This window comes from Chinchilla lanigera, unplaced genomic scaffold (assembly GCF_000276665.1).
Source record: "Chinchilla lanigera isolate Chin_1 unplaced genomic scaffold, ChiLan1.0 scaffold00063, whole genome shotgun sequence".
Taxonomy (NCBI): Eukaryota; Metazoa; Chordata; class Mammalia; order Rodentia; family Chinchillidae; genus Chinchilla; species Chinchilla lanigera.
This window is the reverse complement of record NW_004955464.1, coordinates 9,942,107-9,966,957: the sequence shown is the minus strand read 5'-3', so window position 1 is coordinate 9,966,957 and position 24,851 is coordinate 9,942,107. Positions and strand designations below refer to the sequence as shown.

The following is a 24,851-nucleotide window of genomic DNA, read 5'->3' as shown; positions in this document are numbered from 1 at the left end:
TCTAGAATCTTGGAACTGGAATGGCCCTAGACTTCCATCTGGCTTGAACTTAACTGGCACACGAACATCAATAACTAAGATATTTCTAAGCCAAGTATTTCCTCAGGAAAGCGTGCTGAGTTTCTGCCAGTCCAGGTACCAGCAGGGATGAGAGGAATGATCTCTTCAGGAGGTAAGACCTACATTGGAAGAGCAGAGCACTCCCCTCAGCCCTGACACAAGATAGGGTGACGAAAGGCAGGTATGAGAAGGGTAACAAGTAACATTTATTGCCTTTTAATAGTATCAAATCCCAGGATGACAGAGTTGGTGATCAACTAGTCTAATGCATTTCATAGATGAAGAAACTCAAATGCAGAGGATGTGGAGAGGCTTACCCACGGTGTGAGTCCGTGGGAAACAGCCCGCTGGCATCTTGCACTTCTGTGTGATCACAACACGTACTAAATGTACATTATGAACTGTGAAGTGCTACTCAAATACAAAGGGATATTATTTCTCCTCACTTTCTCATTACTTACACTCAACCTGAGAATCTAAGACAGTTTTTGTTTTGTTATTGTACAGATTTCCCACTGTACTTCCAAGACCTATATCTCACCAGAGGTAGCAAAAGTAAAAGTTCAAGAAGCAGGCTCAGAGGTTAAAGTTTAAATCCACCATGGAAGTGGTCCCTTGTGATCAAATTGTTTGTATTCTGGGATTGAACTGAGACTTTGGGCACTATTGTTTCTTTACTCTCCATTAGGATATGCTAAATGCATTCTCTAGCATGTTGCCCAATGCATGATACTGGCGTGTGGTCAACAATTATTTAAATCCAGTCTCCAAGGGTCTTTATGTGTAGGACGGTGCATACGTGTGTGTGTGTGTGTGTGGGTGTATTCATGCACATATGTGTATGTGTTAAACATGTTCTTATGCTTCTCCCAAGCCAAACTTCTCTCCTAGTAAAGCTGAGAAAGATGCTTACTGTTACGTCTTGTGCCTAGATGTCCCCCCAAAGCCTCATGCGGCCATAGGCAGGGCTTTTTGGTTGGATCTGGAGTGAGTGATACTGGAATCAAAGGTGTATAATTACTAAATCAGTCCACTGATTGGTCTGGCGTAGTTCTGGGTAGGATTAGGGATGCTTCATCTTGCATGTGAGTGCTACCCACCCTAAGAGTAAGGCTGTAATATAAGGGACAGAAAGAAGGTTGGTGCTTGTTGCTTGCTTCCTGCTTTCGCTGTCTTATGTCTACCATGGATTGTTTCTCCTCTGCAATGTCCCTCTGCTATACCACCCTGCCTTTGAGCCAGCAGATTATGGACTGAAACTTTTACAAACTGTGAGGCAAAATAAACCTTTCCGCCTTTAACTTTGGGTGTCAGGTATTTTGTCTCAGCAATGAGAAAAGTAACTATGACAATTATAAAGTAATAAATGTTTTGAAAAGTTCTCAAATGCAAAGTCTTCTGGATGGTCTTAGGAAAGGAGCTCCGTTTAGTTAGAGGTGGGACTCTACTACTATCAGAAGGACCTGAGTATGGCCCTTAGCTCTTCCATGACAGGCAAAGTACAGATGAGAAAGGCTTCAGTCTCTCTGAGCTCAAGCCTCTCCTCTGCAACAGGAGTTGTAGGGATGAAAGCAATAAATCATACAATTCACCAAACTGTGCCTGGCCCACTAGGCACTCAGAGAATGCAGCACTGTACTTGGCAGTATCAGTATGCCTGAAGCATTTTACTTTTTTCAGCATATGGTAGGTAAAGATTTAACTGAAAAAACCCAAAAACGACTTCAGTAGGGTATGGGGTGTAAGGGAAATGTCCAGGGAAAAGAAAAGATGGTGTTTGTTAACAGTCTCCTGCTGATGAAAATGGCCTTTCCTGCTGGGCAAGGGAGTGATCATTGGGTTCTATTTTCACAAGAATGACCCGTTCTCTTTGTGCCTATAAAATACACCCAATGGGTTAGGCATGAACCACATTGAGGACTTGTATATTTCTGAAAAAGTAATAGCTTCCCTCCTACAAAGCACTGTTGACTCTTTCTAAGGCAAAAAGCTGCTAGTGGGAAAAACCTAAAGAAAGGACTGCAAATGATATTATTCTCCTAGAGATGCATGTGTGCTCGTACACAGATGTGTGCAGTAGGGAGAGGGAATTGAAAGAGAGAGAAAAAGGGAGAGAGACAGAGACAGACAGAGAGGGAGAGAGAGAGAGAGCAGATGAGAGGTGGCATTAGGACTTCTGATAGTGTTGCGGGCAAAGCTTCTGAGTTAGTCTCCAGTTTGACAAGTTTGAGGGCGATGGGTTGAGATGCAGCCACCAAACTGGAAATACCAAGCTGTGCTTTGTTTCCTGAGCTGAAACTTTGTGACTCGGGATCACAATGGTGTGGAATTGGCACAGAGAGAAGCTGTCATTCAGACTCACAAAAGAAAGTAAGATTTAAATAGGAAATGATCTTCAGATCATGTTGTTCAACCCTCTGACAAGGAGGATGAGCAAAGTGAGGTTCCAAATGGGGAGGTCTATGCATCCATCAGTGTAGCAACTAGGCCCAGGGATCAGCAGGGAAGAGCAGGGTCCCCATCTCAGAAAGCTCATCATTATTCAAGGTCATAGAAATTAGTGTCACAACATGAAAATACCAGAGCCTTGACCATGTGACTCAGGTGCAGCGTTTTTCCTCCTATGCATTACCTTAACATTTTCTGAGAATTTACATTCTGCAAAGTCAAGGCCCCAGCCCTGGAGACCCGGATGAATGAGCAGCCAGATGTGGACACAAGATAAGAACCCATGAGGAGATAACCAAAGATGTCTAGTACTGAACTGAACATGGAACTGCTCTAAGGTTTCAGGAGTGAGAGAAACCACTCCAGTCAGTGTAAACGTAAGGCTTTGAAAGGAGGTAGCAATTGCTGGTTAAAATGAGGCTTGGGAGGCTTCTATTGAGAAAGACAGCATTGGCTGCTGGACTCCAGGTGGTATATGTTGTGCCTTGCAAGGAAGTTGGTCTGAATTTTGTTTCTGTTAGAGATATTGCCTAAGTGGTAGAAAAATTTCACTGCAGTCTACTTTTGGAATGGTGGCGTGCTTACTGTTGAGGACTTTTGGTCAGATTTATGTTTGAAATTAAGATTGAAGAGGCAGCACAGTGATTTGAAGCACTTGGCCTGAAGGAAGGCTGTAGTGGAGCTGTGGATTGCAAGGATGAGCAGAGAAGAACATGGTTGTTGAAAAGGAATAGGACAATAAAAAAAAAAAAAAAAAAAAGAAAGGAGGTAGCATTTGAGCTAGACTCCTTACTTGCTGGACAATCTTATGCAAATTACTTTTTGGAGGTTATTTTCTCATTTGCGATTTGAAGTAAATAATTCTTACACTGCCAGAACGCTATGAAGATGCTCGATTCTATATGTTAAGAACTTGCGCAGCTGAAGAGTTGGCACTTAAACTTGAAGAGTCAGTGAACATAAAAGGATAACCATTTAAGGACAGCAAAAATGTAGACCACACACGAGGGGGAGGAATAGAAACCGTAAGAGGAAGGCTGGAAAGATATTTAGACTAAACCATAAAAGATGGTTAGTTACAGGCAGGGGGAGAGGTGAGGAAGGAAGATGAGGTGGTTGGGGCTGGAGGAGGGGAAAAAAGCCTTGAGTTCAGAAGAATTAAGGTTCAGTCTGCAGCTATACGGGAAGAACCAGGAGTCAGACAATCGATTCCAAGTCCAGCTTTGCCACTGGATAGGTGGGAGAATTAGGCAAGCTGCTATCTTATGTATTCTTTTTCTCTTTTTGTAGAAATGGCGATATGACTTTTCCCTCCAATCAGCTCAGTAAATGTGCCTTGGAAACAACAGACCCCTGTGCTGAAAAACATTGGGCGATAGCTCAGTAGGCACTACCCGCTGGCCTGAGGTGTGAGGCAGGCTTGCTTCTGGAATTAGTGTCCTATCTCACTGCCTGGCTGGGGAGGGTGACAGCTGGGAGTGCTCTGCTCCCCACTGAGAAGTGATGACAGGGAGCCTCATCTGTACCAGCTCTACCCCAGGCTCCGCACTCTTCTGTCTACCTGAAAGCTTTCCTCCTTGTCTGCTTGACAAACTCTGCCTCTACTTAGTTCCTCTTTCCTCCTCAAAGATCCCATTACAAAATGTACATATTTTCTTTATAGTCTATTATCTTACTGTGCTGCTTCCCAGCTTAGAGGTCTCCCTTCCCTCCTGGAATGTGAGTAATCTCAGGTGGGACCACATCATAGGACTAGCCATAAAACAGGGATTCATCAAACAAAAGCGATTACTAAAAGAATAATAAAAGGAGGCTACACCAATAAGCACATGAAAAAATGCCCAATAATATCAGTCAATAGGGAAATGTGACTCAAAACTATAATAAGATATCATTGTATACTCAGGATGGCTACAACTGGAAAAAGACAGGGGGCGGGGAATAACAACTACGGGGGATGATCAGAAAAATTGGGACCTTCACATTTTCTTAATGGGAATATAAAATGGGAAAGCCATTGTGGAAAACAGTTTGTTAGTTGCCCAAAAAATTAAACACAGAAATAGCATACATGTGGCAATTCCACTCTTAGACTATTCAAGAGGAAATAAAATATATGTTCACACAGAAACTTGCTTACGAATATTTATAAAAGTATTATTCATAATAACCAAAGGGTAGAAACGACCCAAATGTCAAGCAACTTATGAATGGAAAAAACAAAGTGATATATTATTACAATAGAATATTACTTGGCCATAAAAAGAGAGGACACTAGTTCATGCTTCAATGTGGGTGAATCTTGAAAATACTGTGCTAAGAAAGCCAGACATGAAAGTCATATGTTTTGTGATTCTATTCGTATGAAACACCCATAACAGGCAAATCTATAGAGACAAAAGTATAGATTAGGGGGAAGGGGGCAGTGGGAAGTGATTGTTTAATGGGTAACAGGGACTTCTTTTCAAATGATGAACATGTTCTAGAATTAGATAATGGTGATGGTTGCAGAACATTGTGAATATTCTAAGAAATACTGAATTGCACATAATTAAGATGGTGAATTCTGTTGTCTAGCAATACTCCAATTTATAATATGCTACTAACTGTGCAGGGTCTACTACAAATAAGACGTGATCATATAGCTCTTCACATATATTACTACACCTTACGACAGCCTTGAAAGTAGGTATAATTACATTTTTAAAAATGAATCTCAGAGAAAGAAAACTCCCTCTCTAAAGTCACCTAGCAGGTAAGATACAGAGCCAGATTTGAAGTAGATCTGTTTGCCTCCTAAGCTAAGCTCTGTCCTCTCCAAACACATACCTGGAACATGGCAGAGTTAGAATAAACGCTGAATGAATGCATGAATGATGACCATAAAAAAAGACATCCAAATTCTCCATCTTAAAGCTCAAAGTAGAAGACCACTTCACTTCTGCTTTCCCACCAGGCCACACTGTCTTCAAGGAATCTCCGAAAGGAGCAACAGAAACAGGTGGCTGAGGAGTCCATGAGGTGAGAAGAGGAAGCTCAAGAAAGGACCTTCAATGACACGCGTCTAGCCTGGAACGACATGCACCCAGCCTGGATCTCGGCTGCTTCAGTGCTTGGCCAGGTGGATCCTGAGGCTCCTCTGAGATCTCTCCACTTCCTAGCTCCACCTTAATATTCTCCAGTCTCCTCTGTGCCCGTACTTCCTAGATGAGTGCTCTACAACATCTCTGGAGCCTCCTCTCATTCTGCACTGCAGGACGTACATTTACTGAGCCTCTGTTCTGGGTTGAGCACATTGCTAAGTGGTCTTTGTGTTTGGGACCCATACAACCCATTATGTGCCAAGGATCTCAACCAGAATGACTCCCGGAAATGCTGGTTCACACAGGGCAACTCTCATGAGTTGAAGTAGATGCCTCACACCGACACCTAACTCACAGAAGATGATGACTAAACATGAAGTGTCCTCACAAAAAGTGAAAGATGTGGTGGGTAGAGGGAGGCCCAATAGCTAATAAAAAGGTTTCGAACAAGTTCGTCCTAGTTTGTAATTCTGGCTCTGCTACACACCATGGGAAGAAACTTAGGCAAGTTACTCAACCTTTCCAAGTTTCAGATCCATTGTAAGTAAAGTGGAGATTAAGAAATATTGTCCAAAGAGATAGTACATGTAAAACAACAAGCACAGTGCCTGTGTTATTACAAATGTTTAATAAATCGTGGTTGTTAGGCTATTCTGGTGGGTTATATGTTCAGTTTTGTTCCAGGGCAAAGAGAACCACAGCAGGTATTTGATATAGCTTGAGACATGATGAAAGAGATTCTCTAAGGAGATTTATGTGCCACTGGCAAGCAAGATGGATGGGGTGTGAGGAGGAGACCCAACATAGGGTGACGAGAAGATATAACTCTTGACTGGTTACATTAATGAAGGTGAACAGTGGTGTGGATTACCTAAGACAGCAACTATTTCACATGGCATTTTAATGTGACTTTGGAATATGTTTCTAGGTTTGAATTCCAGGAAAACAGAATAATCCAGTGGCTCACTGGGAAGAAAAAATAATCTGCCTCTGCAATTAAACCAATCTTAAAGCCAAATAATAAGTTTGATTGTAATAACAAATCAGTACGCAGCATCTGAAGAGACAACTTGAACTATCCTGATTTTCTGATTCTGTTGTGTCCTGGACAAGCGCAAAAACTGCTGTTTTGGCTCCCCTTTTACATAAAATCAAGCTGGATAATTAAAATAGTCCAATGTGAGAAAGCTTAGTTTGGTGTGGGTTTGTTAGCTAGGATGAAATTCTGAAAGGCTAAATATAAAATGTTTAACAAAGGTTTTGTGTTGTTTTATAAATATCTATATGCAAGTTTAAAGTTTTTCATCTGCACAAAAACCCTGTAAAGTCTTCTGTTTGCATTAGAAACAGATATGCTGCAGAGAAGGCAAGCATATTGCATTCCCTGGCCTATGGTGTTTATTTTTATAAAATCCAAGGCAGACAAAATTCTTAAGTTTCAAGGATATATCTAGCCAAGGGAACAAAAGGGAGATAGCCCTGCCGCAGTGTGTCAGGAATCAGGAGGCACTGGGCTAGAGGCCTGGCTTTCTCGCTGCCTGGGTGACTGTCCTCTCTCGTTTTTCTTTCTGTGAAACATGGGGAGTAACCTGGAAACCTCAACAGGTCCTTCTGGCTGTGACTGCTGGACAGTCAAAGGGACTTTAGGTCTCGTTCTCATCTGCACAATGCAGGATAAGAGTAGGTGATCTGTGAGATTCCTCCAGGTGGGTGTGCTGGAGGAAATGCCCTACTGAGTCCATCGAAACAGGCAGAGAGGGAACTGCCAGGCAGGTTTCAGGTCTCCTTGTTCTCGTTCCTGCCACCCTGCTGGCCCTGGCACAGGGCTGGAGCACAGACAAAGTTAGGAATGGTACTTTGCTGGGTCATTTGTCTAGCTGCCCTCATCCACTTCTCCAGGACTGATGCCAGGGTAACAAGTGGGCCCAGCATAGGGTCACTGAGGGGCGAAATGTGGTGGGGAAATGGTAAGCCTTCCATGCTTAGGTCAAGCCCTAGGAGGATTTAAACTCGCCCGCTCCTGACATGTGCTTGTTCCTCAAATACCTTTTAACCAACACTGGTATCCAGAAGTCAGCAGACTGTTTTCCTCCCAGCAGGTGGAACATTTCCTAACAGTTGTCAGTATTTAGTAAGTACCTACTGTGTGCCGCACACTATTCCATATTATCTTGCTAAATAACAGAGTGGGCAAGTGAGTGATTACTATCTCTACGTTACAGATAAGCATCAAGATCTCCAGATGTGAAGCAATCTCCCCAAGGTCACACAGCTGTAAGTAGGAGAGTCACAATTTGAATCCAGACTGTCTGATTTCAAAGTCCATTCTCTTTTATCTCTCTACTATTTCCTCCCCTGTACTTAAGGAAGTGACCTAGAAGTTACCTAACCAAACTTACCCATAGGGGAAGATTCCATTCTAAAACATAACCGACCTGCTCGCCTCCTGGGATCTCAGCACCATGCTGAAAGCCCTTTCCATCATCCAAGTGTGCTCTCTGCTACTATTACTGTACCCATTAATCCCTGTGACTCCACATTCTAACTCTAACTAAACTTTCAGGATCTCTTCCTCCATGACGTAAAACTCAGAAACTTACAAACTACTAGAATATTCTGTGTGAATCTTCTCTTCTGCTTTTATGTTTAGCTGTCTTAGGTCTCACCACTAAGCTCAGAGGAAAAGGTGGTTGCTGTATAGTTAAAAAACAAAGAACAAAACACAAAAACCAAGCAAGCCTAGATCTGGGATCCAAAACCCTCTCTTCTCATTTGGTTTCCAGGACACCCATGTCTCCCTGTTATCTCTCGAGTCTCACTCTGTCTCTGATTGTTCCTTCCTGGTCGGTCACCTTTTATGGGTTCTTCTCAACTGCCCTTAAAAGCTAGTGTTCTGAAGAGTTCTGCCCTTGTGCACTTCTTACTCTGTGCATTTTCCCATTATGACACCACTCTTCTGAAGGTTAATGACTTCCAAATTGTAATGTCCCCCTGGAGTGCTCTTCTGAACCTTGAACCACACCCCTACTTGCTGCCCTGCACACCCATAGTGACGTTCCATGAGCCCCTAATATCTCCCCTTCCAAGCAGCTGCTCTTCCAGTGTTTCCATGAAAGAGGGAGGCTCAGAGTACACTACAGTGGTCATATACATCATCACAACCAGTCAGTAACCAAGTCTGTCTCCTTCCTTAATACATTTCAGATCCATCATGATCATCACCACCTTAGCCTGGGCCTCAGAAGTTTTGACTGAACTGACATTTCTCCACAAGCCTTAGTCTTTGTGGGAAGACTTAACCCACTGCCTGCCATTGACAGTACTCACAAAATAGTTGTTTGAGTAGCTCTCTTCAGCATAAAACAAGAAGCCCTATCTCACAAGATACAGACAGTATGGTACAGTGAAGCTGGAACCTGGTGGGTTCTTAGCATATATCTGATAAGCATATAATGAATACTACCCACTCTTGGATAATGCATTCTTTCCAGCAAACAGTTGACCACCTACTATGACTCAATCGTAGAATTTAAATGAGCCCCCAAAATGTTCAGGTTATGTTTTTCTGACAAAAGATCATGCACATCTTTTGTCTCTAAGGAACTTGCAAGACAATGCAGGTAGGAACACTGGAAAGAGAATTGGTTTTAAGTCATAGACCTCAATTTGAATTCCACTTTTGGTGTTTGTTTTCTAAGTATAAAAGCTAGTATGTTCTTGAATAAAAAATAACACATTAAAAAGCAAAGTCTCAATTTGCCTGGAACAGTTTTTGCTTCCAGCCTGTAAACCAGAACTCTGAAGTACTCTGTAGCACGTAGTACTTAGCTGCAACAACTATGTGGCTCTTGAACATTAAAAACACATCGGACTCAACCTTCCATGGTTAGCATTCCAGGAGAATCTGCAACAGATGACAGCAGGCAAGTTCCAATCTTTGCTCTCATGTATATCAGCAGAACATGTCAAAACCTAAATTAAAAGTTTTCACTTGCTTATAAAAAAAAGTCCTTTGGTTGGCAGTGTCCCACTGATGACATGCAACAATCTTTGCATATGAAATCGGCTAGTCCCCTGCTTTGCTGCTAACTTTGTATAAGTTCCAAAGCATTTCTGGAGCAAGTGATCTATTTGGACTGACAATGCCAAGCTGGGACCTGAGCCCTGAATGAGCTAAAATTACCAAAGCAAGAAGAACGTGGCGTTGGAAGCTATTTTCCCTTAAGTGTAGGGTTTCTTGCAGTCGAGGGAGTGATAAAGAATGTTGACTTTTTCCAGATGAACGAAGTTTAATGAAACCTTAACATCCCACTAAAAGTTCCTGTTCAGATAAGCAAAATGCAGCTACAGTGGTTCCTATCCTATCCCCTCTACTTCCTCTCCCCAAACATAGAAAATGCACTTGTCTTCCCGAAGTGCAGGGGTTCAACATGGCCGGAGCAGTGTGGACTGCGTGCTGGGCTCTGCAATGCAGAGACAAGGAAGTCAGGCCCCTGTCCTGGAGGAGTCGGCTGTCTAGAAGAAAGAGAGGCACACTACCAACTGACAGCCAGAAAATCCATACACAAGAAAGAAGCAAAGTGAGAAGAGTTCTGAGGAGGAACAGAGGGAGGAACAGAGAATGCCTCCGAGGCAGGGTGCTCCCAGTGTACTTTCCCATAGCCCTCAGAGTGCAGGACTCTGCCTTCCCTACGGGAAGGTAAGCTCCACTTAGGCAGAGGTCTCATTTCAGACAAGGATTAATCCATCCCAGCTGGCTCAAAGGAGTGCACAAAGCTGTGTTCACAGAATAGCAAGAAACACCACAGGTCTAGGCAAAGGGGAAGGGCGGGTGAGGTGGTCTATGAGGTTATGAATGCCAGGATGAGAAGCTGAAGCTTTACTCAGCAGGCAATAGGGAGCTAAAGAAGGTCCTAAGGAGAGCAGTCAATTGACAAGTAGTGTTTTAGAATATTATTCTGACAGCAATATGGAAAATAGGCTAGAGAAAAGAGATCAATTAGAAAGCTTCTTCACTAGCTCAGATGAATAAGAGCTGAGAAGGCCCGAGTGACTGCAGTGTTAGTGGAGCTGGAGAAGAGTAACTTACCTACAGATCTACCTGAAACTGTCCCCTTCTCTGTGTTCTCCCAGCGTCTGGCTTTTTCCTGTTTGGCATTTTTGTTGGGGCCTCCACATTACACACTCCCTGAGGACAGTGCCCATTTGTTCTTCATTATTGTGCCCTCCACAGAAAGCACAGGGCGGTAAAAATGATCCTTGCCTTCCCTTGGTCATGCTGTCGATTCACTCACAGCGCCTCAGATTTGGTGGACTGGTGGACTGACTTACTAGAGCACTGGGCCTGGCCTACAGGAAGCAGAGAGGGGACGCTTGGCCACAAAGGAGCATTAATAATATAATATGGGTACCCAGAGAGAATGATACAGAATTTAGAACTTTAAGCCTAGAAGCACGAGTTTGGGCCCCTAAGGTACACAAAGTGTAATACCACAAGTGGGCTGGGGTGCAATTAGATTATGGTAAGCTCTCTAAGCAGGTACTTCTCACTTTCACAACCTGCTTGCCAAATAAATGTGAGTAAGGAGAAGACCACGGCTCAGCAGGGTGTCACACCTGGAGTCGTGTGGATGCTCCAGGGCATGGTGATGGCAGCCATGAGAGGATTTCCTCAAGTAAGTGACAACACAAGGGCTGGGTGGGGAAGTGTGTGTCCGCTGTAGAAGGGAGGCTGGTGCGAGAAGAAGGGGAAGAGCAGAATGAACCTGAAAACTCAGAATCTAACATTCCTCTGACTTGAAAACTTGCCTTGAGTTATAAGCTTCATGGAAAGCTTTTCCTGTCCTTTTGCTCCTTTGAAAACCAAGTGGTGGTATGGCTGACGGGAATATCAGCTACTTTACTAAGGAGACTGCCAAACAGGGGTCTGGAACTGGAGCACCTGCGTTCCACATCTGGCTTTGCCATTTATGAGCTGTGCAGCTATAGGAGAGTCTCTGAGCCTCCGCATCCTCATCTATAAGATGAAAACAGTAATCACAGAAATATCTACCAGAGAGTCACTGAGAGAAAATGCACAGCCACATAGAAAGACTATCAATAAAGATGTGGCTTTATTGGTTTTCCTTGAATTGGAACTGTAATTTGGTTAAAAAAAAAAAAAAGAGCCATACACTAGTAAACCATGGCACACACTGAAATCATAGTGTAAACCATGCTGGGCAGTAAAGTTCCAAATCGTATAGCAGGTGGCTTTGACACTTCCTGGGTATAAGAAGAGGTACACTTCACGACAACTCTCGGTTTCCATGGGCAAATACGGAGTAACACATTTCTCACTGAAAGCCATAAGGAGAAACTGAAGCTACCCCGAAAGCCATGGTTATTGCTGCTTAAGAAGGATTAAGTACTTAACTAAAAATGGCAGTCCACAGACATAAGGCCACTTCTGCCTTCTTCCTGAGGAGTCACCTCCTCACACTTGGTGCACCAGAACAACTGTGTTTCCACCTAATAGATGGCAAATGAGCTCTCGAGGCTGAAGTCACTGCAAGCAATTCTCAGAGCCCATACAGTTTAAGTCAACATAGGGTTTCAAGACACACAGGGGAGTTCCTCTAGGATAAATAAATTCCCAAACCTACCCTGGCCCTCCCAACCAAGTCTGCACCCAGGGCAGCAGCTACAATTTAAAAATTAACTAGCTGACTGGAATGCTAAATGTGGCCTTGCCAACCTGAAGTTGTTGCCTTTTGTTTTCTTTTCTACTCCCAAGAAAAGAATTGAAGAGAGGTCGGGGCAAGCACAATGCTCAAACTAGCACCACACTTCTCGGCATCCGCTCTGCTAGTGTCTAGGTATTGTCAAGTTTTACCTGTTTATTTACCTGTTTATTGTCAAGTTTTACCTGGCTATTCATAATAACCTCAAAGATTTATGAACATTTCAACTTGAAGACTGACTAGCGTATACGTTCAAAATTTGTGGATTTTAGACCAGTAACTATATGTACCTTACTTATGAGGATCTGTGTTGATTTTAAAATGCAAGCTGGTGGGGGCTATCATTTGCCTAGCTGGCCTCTCTGTAGTGCTTAAAGAGTCAAGCACAGTGTATACACATTTGTTGAATGAAGGCAAACAGCCATCATACACCAGGACCCCTTACCACTGACTTCCTCTGGCACACATCCCTTCCACTCTCCTAGGGCTCTTCCAGAGCTAAAAGTGTGATACAAAAGAAAGCATGCTTTCTTTTCTTCTAGCAGAAGGGAAGCTAAGGTTACAACCTAGTTATAATTTCTTCAGGTCCAGCCTCTTGGGGAAAATATAACTAATCCCTTTTCAGGTAATTAAAAGCATGCAAACAAAATAAAACCCAATCAGCTACGAAGGATTCCCCTTCCTGAAATCTACTTGCCTTCCCTCACTTTTCCTGGCCCCACATGGTTAATGGTGGGTGGCCCTACTGCCTTAGACCCGGAGGTGATAAGTAGCCTAGGGAATGGGGCTGGGGGGTTTCTAGCTCCTCTGCTCCTCAACTCCCACAACCCTACTTTCCAGTGGCAATGTAAAGTGGTAGGAATGAATCTGAGTCATGAGGCTGAACTAACTTGCCCTGGGACCCTAAGTATCACCACGATACTTGGTAGGTTCATATCTTAGGCTAAAGAAAAACAACAGGAAAGTTTTCAAAAGTACAAAATACTGGCAATGTCTTCATTCAGGTTTTAACCTCTGGTCTTCTCCTCCAGGTGGAACGCAAAGGTAACTAACCTGGCTGTCTCTGCTCACTGTAGTGCGCATCCTTCACAGCAGCAGCAGCTAAAAGACTGTTGCCCCAGACTATCTTCTTCCCTGCATGTCTACACTTAAGCTTCCTGGAACTAGCTGGGAAACAGGGCCAGCAGCCCTCTCTTAGCAAAAGAAGAGGTGTCTGCCTAGCAGTTACAACAGTACAGGTGGCTGAAGGGTTTCCTACCACCAACCGAACCTCAGTATCCTCATTTGCCAGATTAGGATAAGACCACCTGTCCTGCCCATCCCCTCAAGCGCTGGGTGACAGAGAGGAGAGGTCCAGCCTTAACCTGACCTAGGAACACAGCTCTCACCCAGGGATCCTTCTGACGGATTCAGGAAGGGGTGTGGAGACTAAAGGTGGCCTTCAGGCCTGTATCTCCTTACCTCTGCCACCTGGCCAGAGAAGGGCAGGGGAGTGGTGCCTCGGCGTGCTGAGGTTCAGGGCCTCTTCATCCAGTCCAGTGATGGTCCAGACGGGACAAGAATGTCATAGATTCCTTTTGTGAGGAGGGACTCCCACCTAGAGCTAACAATATCTGCCTGTCTCCTCAATGCCAGGAGAACACCAAGGCCTTAAAGGGACAGAGACAGACAGCTCACGAAACTTAAAGAGAAAGAGAGGAGCAGAGAGGGAAGGAGCTGCAAGAGAGGTAAAGCAAAGAGGAGAGAGAGCTGTGATGGTCCAAACAGGCAGGGAGAGAAAGGGAAAGTGAGGAGCCGGCAGAGTACAGAGTCAGAAAGGGGACAGACAGACCAAGAAACGAAGGCAGACTGACAGCGTGGGAGTGTCAAGGAAGCAGAGAAGACAAAGGGGATCCTCTGGTCTTTTTAACTGGTCTGGCCTCTTAGAGTCACCCCGTGCCCTCCAAAGGAAAGCCCAGGGCTCCAGGGAAGGAGGAGGCAGGAGCAAGCAGTGGCTGCCCCGGCCCCTCCACCCGGAGCCCTGGCCGCCCATGTCCCAGCCCCGCGGGTCCCCAGTCCCTCCCGGGCCGCTCTCTCACCTGCCAGCGCCAGGATCTGGGCCTTGTGGAGCAACAGCGCGCCCCAGTCGCGGGGTGCGCGCGGGGGGCTCTCGAGCCCGGTGCCCAGCTCCTCCGGGCCCCGGTACACAGCGTACACCTTCTGGTTGTCAAAATCCAGCCGCGAGCGGGGGCTGAAGTCGCGCACGCAAGACACGGGCAGCGCGTAGCAGACGTTGTCCTCCAGGAACCGCACAAAGGCGTACATGGTGGGCGCCGGGGGCGGGCCCGGGCCGCTCGGTCAGCCCGCTGGGCGGGCGCAGAGGTGAGGACCCGGCTGGGGGCGCGAACGGTGCACAGCCAGGCCGCAGGGGGGGCGGCTCCCCGGGACCCGGGCTCCCCCCACTGTTATTGTTCCTGGAAGCACTGCTCTGCCAATCGGCTGCTCTTGCCTGGGCACGGAAAAGGGAGGGAGGGGAGAAAGGGGGGCGAGGGGCGGATGAGGGGGGTTTGGAAGCGCACCGCCACTTGCAAAGTCAGACCCGAGCAATCACAGCCGGAGTGCGATTCAAGTAGGGAGGGGAAAGAGCTGAGAGGTTGCAGTAATAATAATAATAATAATAATAATAATAATAATAATAATAAACAACAACAACAACAGTAACAATAGCATTGCAAGGGAGGGTGCAAAGCACTGACTAAAATTCCGTGCTGTGTCCAGGATCGTACAGCTTCAACAATCACAATCCAAACAAATTGCAGTGCAAGGAAACTGTTGCAAGGAAGGGAGAGTGCGAGGGAATGAATGGGAGGAGGTTGGCTGGGGGGAGTCTTGTTGAATCTTGAAGTGTAAACTTGCACTTCCAAGCAAGCAGAACTTTGGAGTGTTTCAAATTTAGGTACCCTCTTCAGCTCCTTTAGTCCTCCCCTTCCTTTTTTCATTTTTCTTTTCCTTCATCTTCTCCTCCTTCTTCTCCTTCTTCTTTTCTTTCTTCCTTTTTTTATCCCCAAAACTGTCAGCACCCGCCATGGGTAGAGTCAGTCAGGCAGAAACATTCCCTTAGAGCTGCTGCCGAACTAGTTTTGGCCAGAACTGAGACATATCAGGGTTTTCCAGTCGGACCAGCCTGTTGGTGTGGTGTAGGGTTGGTGGAGAGCTGCTTTCACCTTATGGTAGCAGTGACACCCTTTCTCCATTCCGATACCGCTCTGCATCTGAGCAGAGACCACTTGGGAGGAAACCAGCAGTGGAAGCCTCCAGGGACCCTTGGCGAAGACCAGGGACTTCTGGAGTACCTTCAAGAATTCACTAGTGGTACCTCTGTGGAAAAGCAGTCTTTGCTCTAATATTACAGGTAGAACCTTGTCTGACCCCAACCCAAGCCATGCATGCCAGGTAAAAGAGTTTGACTGGTCTCTGCACTTGTAACCTGAGGGGCTGAGCTTTTTATTAGCTATGGCAACTTATATTCCATTTGCCTAGCCTAGACATGATGTTTAGGGGGAACTTAATGAATTTTGGGTGAAGGATAAATAAAAATCCATATCCAACCATCCATTCATTCTTTTATTCAAGCCACCAGTATTCATTGGGTACACACTACATGCCAAATTCTGGCTAGGCACTGGAATTAGAGAGACAAAAAGACAGGACAAAAACCTAGACTTGTGGATCTTGCAGTGTTAGTGTATCAGAACTAACTGAAGTTAGGTTACTGTGTGAATATCACACCTTCCCCCTCTTTAAAACCTTAACAATCTACTCCGGGAGTAGAAAGACACTATAAGTAATGAGATGACAGTGAGAAAAGTGTTCTTATAGAATGTTTAACAGAGGTGGCAGATGCAACTAAATGTCATATTTGATAAAGTCATTTTAATGAATTTGACCAGTAACAAAAAATAAAAGTATACCAACGTGCTAATAGTGATTGAGTTTCTTATATTGTAGGTGATTTTGTTTCCCCTTGTACTCTTACTTTCCTTTTATTCTTTATGTTTATGTTCTTATTACTATTTTTCCACAACGGGGCATTGCTGTACAATCAAAAAACACTGAACATTAAAAGTTAGAACACTATGCTTGCATGTCAGATCAGCTGCACTAATGATGAAGATAAACCAAAATCCCAAAAGTATTTCACTATAATCTGGGGTACACTTTTTTTTTTTTTTCCAGTACCAGGAATCGAACTCACAACTTTGTGCTTGCCGGGCAAGCGTGGTGCCCCTGAGCTAAATCCCCAGCCCCTGGGGTACACTTTATACAGGCGAATACCAGCTATACACATAGCTCCCAGATCCAAATATACAGGTCAGATCAAGTTGCCTTAAACCAACTCTCTGGTACATATACAGAGCCTCGCAGACATGACTCCTAGTCACAGATATTAGTCCTATCTGGCTGCACACACTTGTAGAGAAGAGAGGAGCCACTCTGATTTGTTCCAGATTTATCTTCCTCATTGTGCATTACTCTGACTGATATTAAATGACTTTTTATTTTAAGAATACATTCCTGTGGTGGTCAAGGGGAAGTAATGTGCAACAAGATTTCTGGTAATTCACAAGATGGATCATGCAGAGTTGGATGTATCTAATGAAAGTTCATGAGGCTGTGGACCGTATTTGCAAAATGACTTTAGGTAGCAGCATGCCTAACCTCCTCCACATCTAAGTGAGAGTCATTCCAAAATATGTTACCACCTTCATCTCTCAGTTCCTTCCTGGACACAGTAAACTCCAGAGTATGCCATAAATGAGAGAGCGTGTTTCAGCAGGTCCCCAACCTTTCCTCCCTAAGTACATGGTGACCTAGACTTACCCTGAAAACCAACTCAAATGTCATCTCCTTTGTGAAGCTTTCACCAAGCTCTCTCAAACACCCATAGTTCTCAAGCAGAGGCCAGTCTCCTTCTACTTTATCCCAGACCCTTAATTCTTTCACTAGAATGAGAGTTCTCTGAGGATCTGTGCTAGTAACTTTAGCATCCCAAGTACCTAGCACAAGGCTTGGAGTAAGTGCTTATAGGCAAGAGATATTATAGAGAGATACAAAGACAGCATGAGTAACAAACCGCTTGTGTAGTTTCCCTTAAAAGCCTGTTCCTCGTTTTCAGAATTGGAGCTGAATCCCAACTCTGTTTTTCCCATTCCCAGGTACTCAAAGGCAAAACACAGATTCCATTTTTAAGACAATACATTCATGAACATGTTAATTATCATTGCGCTCCAAAGATTTGAACAAATTCCCAACCCAATACAATGTAAATTATTGTCATAAGGCAGAAGTTTCATGTCCTAAGAACCTCAAAAGAAGAAAAGAACAAATGAGAGAAGTGAATGCCAACAGAGTAAACACAGACTCACAAATATTTTGCATATAGGTCCACAGAATGGAGACAGAATGCCAGGCACAGGGTGCTCGGAGACACCCATGGGCAGCAGCAGAAAGACATTGAGTATCTACTTCCTGTGTGGCTCAAACATTCAGTCTACTGACACAAACACATGAAAAACCTACTCTGTGCCATGCTGTACATTCTCCCTCCGTGAAAACTGAGTGTACAAGTATCTCTTCCTTGACCCAGAGACATAGCCCTGAGCTTTATACACTGCAGAAACTCAAGATGTGTATGATTCATCAATTGACAAGCAAAGATAAGCCCAACATACAGATTCTGGGCTTGAGGATGCAATTAAAAACAGCAAGTTCAACCAAATCTCCTCTTCAACATTCCTGACAAATGGTCATTCACATGCCTTTTATACAGTTTGAATGTCAGGATGTTGATGATCACAGCTTAACTTTCACACACTACTATTTGTTAGAAAGGTCTTCTTTACTGGCACAGAGACAGAACTGTCCGCCTCGCAGCTGGCATCCTAGGTTCACCAAGAGTCTCAAACCAGCACTCCCAATACAGTCAAAGTGAGTGTCCCATGTCCCAGGCATTCATCTGTCTTCTTCCCAGATATCTTCACTGCCTTAACATGTCTCTCCTCACACGACCTGGTCAGTGATGGTAACTGAGATATCTACTTGTCCTCTAAAGCTTATTATAAACTGTGTGTTTCAGGTACTGTGTATACATGCTCTTGATTTCACACTGAATCCTTGAAAAGTCAAGAAGATCAAGACTTATGGCAAAGCTCATGGCTCTGGGAGCTCATGGTCATATTTTCATTTTAGGCGGTTTGCTCTCAAAGGAAGGACTGGAAGGAATGCAGGTCTCAGGAGAAGGAGGCCTGTGATGAGCCTGACCGTCTTGTCCTGCCCCTCCCCTGACTCTGTCTTTCTGTGTGCCAAATGTACTTTGCCTCTCATCCAAGTCATTTTAATGAAGCAGAACATGTACACATCTGGGGCAGCTTTGCAACCGCATCTGTGTCTCCATTGAGCTCTCCTGTTGAGTTTTACAGAGCCTTGGGTTCATGTCAAGCTCTTCTGGTTTAGCCAACTGAAACATGTTCAGTGGCAGCACTGGGACTTATGTTTCACATTACTACATGGAATTCTCAGTGTACTCTGCAAAACTATTTTAAGGAGACCTGTGCTCTGTGAATTTTTAAAGCAATTGGAGCGTGTCTTTTCAACCTCTCTGCTAATGATTGATCACATTTTTTCATGATTTTGCCTTTTTCCTGTGATGTTTGCTTTGACTTTTCAAGTCTGTTCTTTTCATGTTTTTAAAGTCATCTTTAAAGAGTAACTTGGGTTCACCACATAATTATGAAGAAGGTACAGGGAGATTTCCTGTATAATCTCCATCCTGCGTGGCCTTCCTTTTACCAGCATCCCCCATCAGAGTGGTATGTTTGTTACAACTGGAGAACCATTATGGACATATCATTATCACCAGTTGCCTATAGTTCACATTAGTTTTTGTCCTCATTGTCGTACATTCTATAGGTTTGGACAAATGTATGAGACAGGTCCGCCATGATAGCATTATACAGGGCATGTCCGCTGCCCTCAGATCTTTTGTTGTCCACTTATTCAATCATTTCCTTCCCCCTGGCTCTTACTTCTGGTAATGACCAGCGATTTTTCTGTTATTTCTACCTTCCAAATCCTCAGTTTTCTAGCTTGTGAGGTATTGTGAGAATCAATGCAATAGATTTTCATTCTCTCCATGTAGTATATCAGGATCACCTAGGGAACTTAAAAAAAAAATCCCACCCTAGGTCCTGGTCCTGAGATCCCGATTCAGTCAGTCTGGTGGTACCTGGGCATCAACAGCTATATTTTTAACATTCCGATTATTCTTAACATCAGATAAAGTTCAAACATTAGACAAACACTAGACATTATTCTTAACACCTTTGAATTAGAAAAGTTTAAGTTACCATTCCAGCCACATAATAAATTCTCACCAACTCATAGGTATTAGTACTATTTTCAGGGAAATTATATAAGGCTCTGAAACATCCGTGTAACCTCAGGCAAATCCTTTACTCTCTCTAAGTTAGAATTTCTTTATCTGAAAACTAACAGACCAATGTTAAAAGAAGAAACTATAGTGTAGTGTTAGGCCTTGGATCCAAGTCATGGTCTAGTAAGTGAGGCCTATCCTTAGTATGTGTGTAGCTATGGGCAAGTTTCTTCATCTCCAAATGTTCTGGTTTAGATCTGAATTATCCTCCGAAAGCCTCATGTGTTCAGAAGTGGGCTTTTGGGAGGTGACTGGCACGAGAGCTGGCTTACTGTGGGGAGTAGGTCCTGATTAGAGGTGAGTAACCTGCAGCACAGCCTAGAAGGGTGTACATTACTCCATGCCTCTTCCTTCTCTCTGCTTCTCTGTGTGCTTTCTGTGAGCAGCTTTCCTCAGCCATACTTCCCACCACGTCCTCCCTGCTTTGGAGGCAGCTAAGAACTGAATCCTGTAAAAAACTGTGAGCCACCATGAACCTCTGCTCCTTTAATTTATGGGTGTCAGGTATTTTGTCACAGGGATGACAAATGACTGAGACACCAACTATCACTTTCTTCAGAAGATAATTAAGACAACTTCTTAGGGTTTTCATGAGAATTAAATGAGATAATCCATGCAAAGTGTTTGGCACAGTGTCTGACATGTTGTGAGTCCTCCATAAATAACTGTTGCTATTATTGTTATAATAATTACTATAGTTATTATAAGAGAATGGTAAGATAACATGCCAGATATAGTGGACATTCTTACCCCAGTTGTGACATAGAACAGGATGCTGAGTAAGTTCTCACTGAACCAAATTGAACATTATAAGCTGAACAGTGCCGATGATGATTGTCTAACAAGCACCCAGAGTCCCTTCATCCAAGTATCATCTCCTTTAATGCAGAGCCTGTGGTTACAGGCCTCAGATCTCAAAGAAGCTCTCAGATCTCAAAGACTCAAGATCCTCTGCGGCTATGGGCTTTACCTGACCTGAAGCAAACACTTCCAAAATATTGTGTTTGGGGCCATTCACTCTTTCAAAGTGATTTTGTCCAGTATTTTCTTAGAAGAAATAAAATCTTTGGCATTATATAAAATGTAAAACACAGAAGTGATTACAACAACCAAAAGCCTTGTAAATGTCATCTTGGCTTGCAGCTCAGAACCAGCAGACCAGAGTCAAGTTTGACCAATCAGACCTTGGTTATGTTATGAGCTCATGTAGGTCACAGAGTTGTTGGTTGCATGGATCGTGTAAATCCCAGCATTTTACTCCAGCAGTGTATACCGTTATAAACAACACAAGCAAATGAAGTCCCACTGGCTAAAGACAAAAAGAAACTATGAGTAGAAGACATTTCCACGAAGGAATATTTGAATTGGTTTTGAAAAAACAATGGGACTAATTTGGAAGAGGGTAACTTGCCTAAATTCTTACTTTTCATTAAGGGCCAACTTCTCTGAGAAGCTGCCTCTGGTAGTTCCCCTGGTTAAATGAACTCATGCTGTGTTTCTTCAGGTGAAATGTCATTTCCTCAGGAAAATCCTCTCTGACTTGCTCCTCTCATCTGTCTTCACAGACTGGCTCAGGTCACTGTTAAATACATCCACATCTTACACTTTTTTTCATGGAGTTCACCATAGAGTATAAATATTTATTATTGTCTTTCTCTGCTGTTAGCTTGAAAGCTCCACTATAAAGGGATCTGTTTTCTTCACTCTTAGATCCTACCACTTAGCCTGGCCTAGGGAAGACCCTAAATGAACACTTACTGAATGAGTAAATGTTTAAAATGTAATCCCAGAAAAGAAAAAGGCCCTCAGAAGCAGGAGAGAGAAAAATAGTAGGGGCTGTTTTCCAGTCCCTCCATCTAATGGAGATGTGAGTATCTCTCTGCTTCTGTATCTTTACCGTGTCAAGGTCCCACAATCAGACTCAAATACCAAGAAAAACCATTTTCCTAGTTTTCTTTTAGCACAAATAAATAAGATGACAATTTCAAAATATTTTTCTAAACACAGAGAGAGAATAAAATGGAAATAATTGTAGAAAAATACACAGAGAAGAAAAATAGTCACAATCACTTCTAGTTGATATACACTAATATCAGTAATGAAACAGTAATACGAGGAACCCTACTGACATAGTTTGTGGGCTTCCAGGAAACAAGATGTCACTTCTGCCTCACCCTACAAGGCTGGAATTTTTTGTCACTCTGCTGTTGGTTTGAAGTCATTGACTCTATAACCCTATACCCAGGGTGATGATTCCTGCCTCATTTTAATTTTCTGCTTATTCCAAAATTATTCGACAGGTGATAGGGCAGTGTTCTTTCAAGGAGCACTTGTTAGTTCTCTGATTAACGTTTTTGTTCATCCCAGGACCCTGGGGCTCCAAATACCTGCCTTTCTCTTCAGAGGAACAGAGTACACCCCACATTGTTGTTCACTCCTAGGCATTTGTTTGGTAACTCTAGGCTTCCTTTCTGGGTCAAAGACACAAGTGGCAATACTCATTCTAAGATGAAGTCATCTCAAAAGTATACGGAAAACTATGAATTCTGATTTTCTTAAGAATGTCTCTTAACCACACCATAAATTCAAGACAAAATCAGAGGAAAGGAATGAAAACACAACTAACCATTATTGATTTCCATGAGAAGAACTGTACTGGGTGCTTTATGTATTTGTTCTTCTAACCTTTTCAAAACACCCCATACCCATGTACTGTTATTATCTCTGTTTTGTTCTGACAAGGAAACTAAGAGGGGATAGGAATTATTCAAAGTCACATTGAGAACACTTGAACCTAGGTTCTTTGTTCTAAAACCTGGGTTTTGATGGCTGTTCTGAAATTGGCCTTCTCCCAGAGTTTTCTGAGGCAGCAAGGAGTTGAAGTAACTGGGATTTTAGCCCAGCTACTCTTTTCCTAGAGGCCTGAATCCCTACCTAGGAACCTGAGCATTAGACCTTATGGAAAAGTCCACTGTCTATCATTCCAAGCACTCACATTTTGAATAGCTCATACTTCCATCAATACTGAAGATATGACTACATTATCTGGAGCTTATTGAATTATGACCTCCTTATGCCAGAGACTCTGAAGTTTTTAGGATCTCCGAGGTTATCAACTGCTCAAGCAGTTTTCCACTATGTTATAGCCCCTGTTAACGGCCAGGGAGTTGGTAATGACCTGTTCCTGCAAAGTTTATGTGCAGGCTTTTCTGAAGGAAAAAAAAGAAAGGATCAGATCCTCCAGTTAGAGCAAACTCTGTAAGAAGTATCAATCTTCTTCCATACCCCACACTTTTTTTTTTTTACCTTGTTATTGACTGGAAGAGCCAAATTAATCATAGGAATAATAATAATGAACAGTTAGGGAGTGTTTCAGGCTTTACATAATTTCTCATTTAATCTTCAAAAACAGTCCTTTAGACTTTTTTTTTTTTTTTGGTTTTTCTCTGGTACCAGGAATGGAACTCACGACCTTGCGCTTGCCAGGCAGGCGCTTTGCCGCTGAGCTAAATCCCCAGCCCCTCCTTTAGACTTATTTAGAAAAGTATGCATGGTATGTAATTTAGCCAAGGCTGCATAGAAGTAAGTGGTGGACCAAAGATCAAACTTAGGTTAGGCCCCAACGATGGCCTTCTACTCCAATTACAGCTCCTTCTGAGTCTGATTCTTTTCTCATTGATGGCATTTGTGACCTTCTGGCTAGGATGGAGAGATACTAGAACATCCATTATCAAAGGGTTGTATGCTGATTTCTCCAAAAATGTCCAGACCACTTTGATTGGTGCAGGTAAAATTCTGGCAAACACTATCATTTAGACTTCCCCCAAAGGACCCTTGAGTTCATTGGTAGTTATATTCAATTTGTGGTGGATGGAAATGTACACCACATCATAATATGAAGGCTTTCTTCTTTAAAATTTATTTTCACTAGTATGTGTTTGTAATACATATGTCTCTTACTTTTCTCACTGATGAAGCAAAACACTCAACACCTAAAATTAAAGGAGGAAAGGTTTATGTAGATCACAGTTTGTGGAAGTTTCAGTTTATAATTGGCTGGCTCCAAGGCAGGGTGACATAGCATAGAGGCATCGCAGAGGAGAAATAGTTCATGGTGGGCAGAAGGTAGCAAAAGCAACAAGGGATGACAACAGCTCTTTCTATCCCTTATATCTTATCCAGGCTTCTTAAGGCAGATAGCACTCACACCCTTAAGCCTAGTGCACTTGATCCTAGCACTGCACCATATAAATTCCAGCATCACACACTCTAGATCCAGCCATCTCTGAAAAAGCCCCACCTATGACTGAAAGAGGCTTTGGGGAGCTAGCTAAACACAATCCATAATAGTATGTTTATACATTCCTTGTATGGAGTTGGTGCATGTACATAACACATCTTATTACTTTTCTCATCTCCTTTTTCTCCCCTCCAGTCCCCACCTCATCTCTTGATCCCCTTCCCATTTGAGAAGGATCAAGTTTCTTACTTCCTATCATCTATTTTTTCTCTTTATTTATAATTTTAGTTTTTTGTGTAAGAGAAACAATGTGATGTTTACATTTGTCTAATTTATCTCTCTTAACATCATTTACTCAAAATTAATTTCCTTATTCAATAACACAAAAGGACCACCTATTAATACCAACCAACGTAAAGAGTTTGTGACCTCTAGGTTTTATATTATGATGGAAAATGACTCATTTTTATACTATATGATACATTTTCTTTTTAACTTTTTTACTTTAAAGAGAATAAAATTCCTACCATCTTGTTTATTGTATTGTTTCTAATTTTTAAATTATTTTTTATTCTCTTTAATGGTTTGATCAATCTTGCATTCTTACATCTGGTAATCTGAGCAACTTTGTTGAAGATAACAATATGTAATATAACAACCACTGTTAATTCCTATCATTTTGCTTTGAAACCCTGTATGATTTTTATTTTTTTTGCTTTGTTGTTGTTATTTTGTTATTTCTCTTTTATTTTCTTTAAAATAAAAAAGACACATTTTCTTTTTCTTTTTTTTCTTTTCTTTTTTTTTTTTTTTTTTTGGTACCAGGA

General features: G+C 42.9%; 2 protein-coding genes across 5 annotated transcripts in view; both read right to left on the bottom strand.

Annotated features, from left to right (window-relative positions):
- Positions 1-14,830, bottom strand: part of Bend5 (BEN domain containing 5) — a 45,811-nt gene extending 30,981 nt beyond the window's left edge. Inside the window, exon 1 of one of the 2 annotated variants that reach the window (XM_005398627.2) lies at positions 14,392-14,830. In XM_005398627.2, coding sequence (XP_005398684.1) covers positions 14,392-14,617 — 226 coding nt within the window. In that variant the 5' untranslated portion in view covers positions 14,618-14,830. The other variant, XM_013521736.1, reaches the window with a different exon arrangement.
- Positions 1-24,851, bottom strand: part of Agbl4 (ATP/GTP binding protein-like 4) — a 1,347,784-nt gene that overhangs the window by 228,227 nt on the left and 1,094,706 nt on the right. The window lies entirely within an intron of this gene.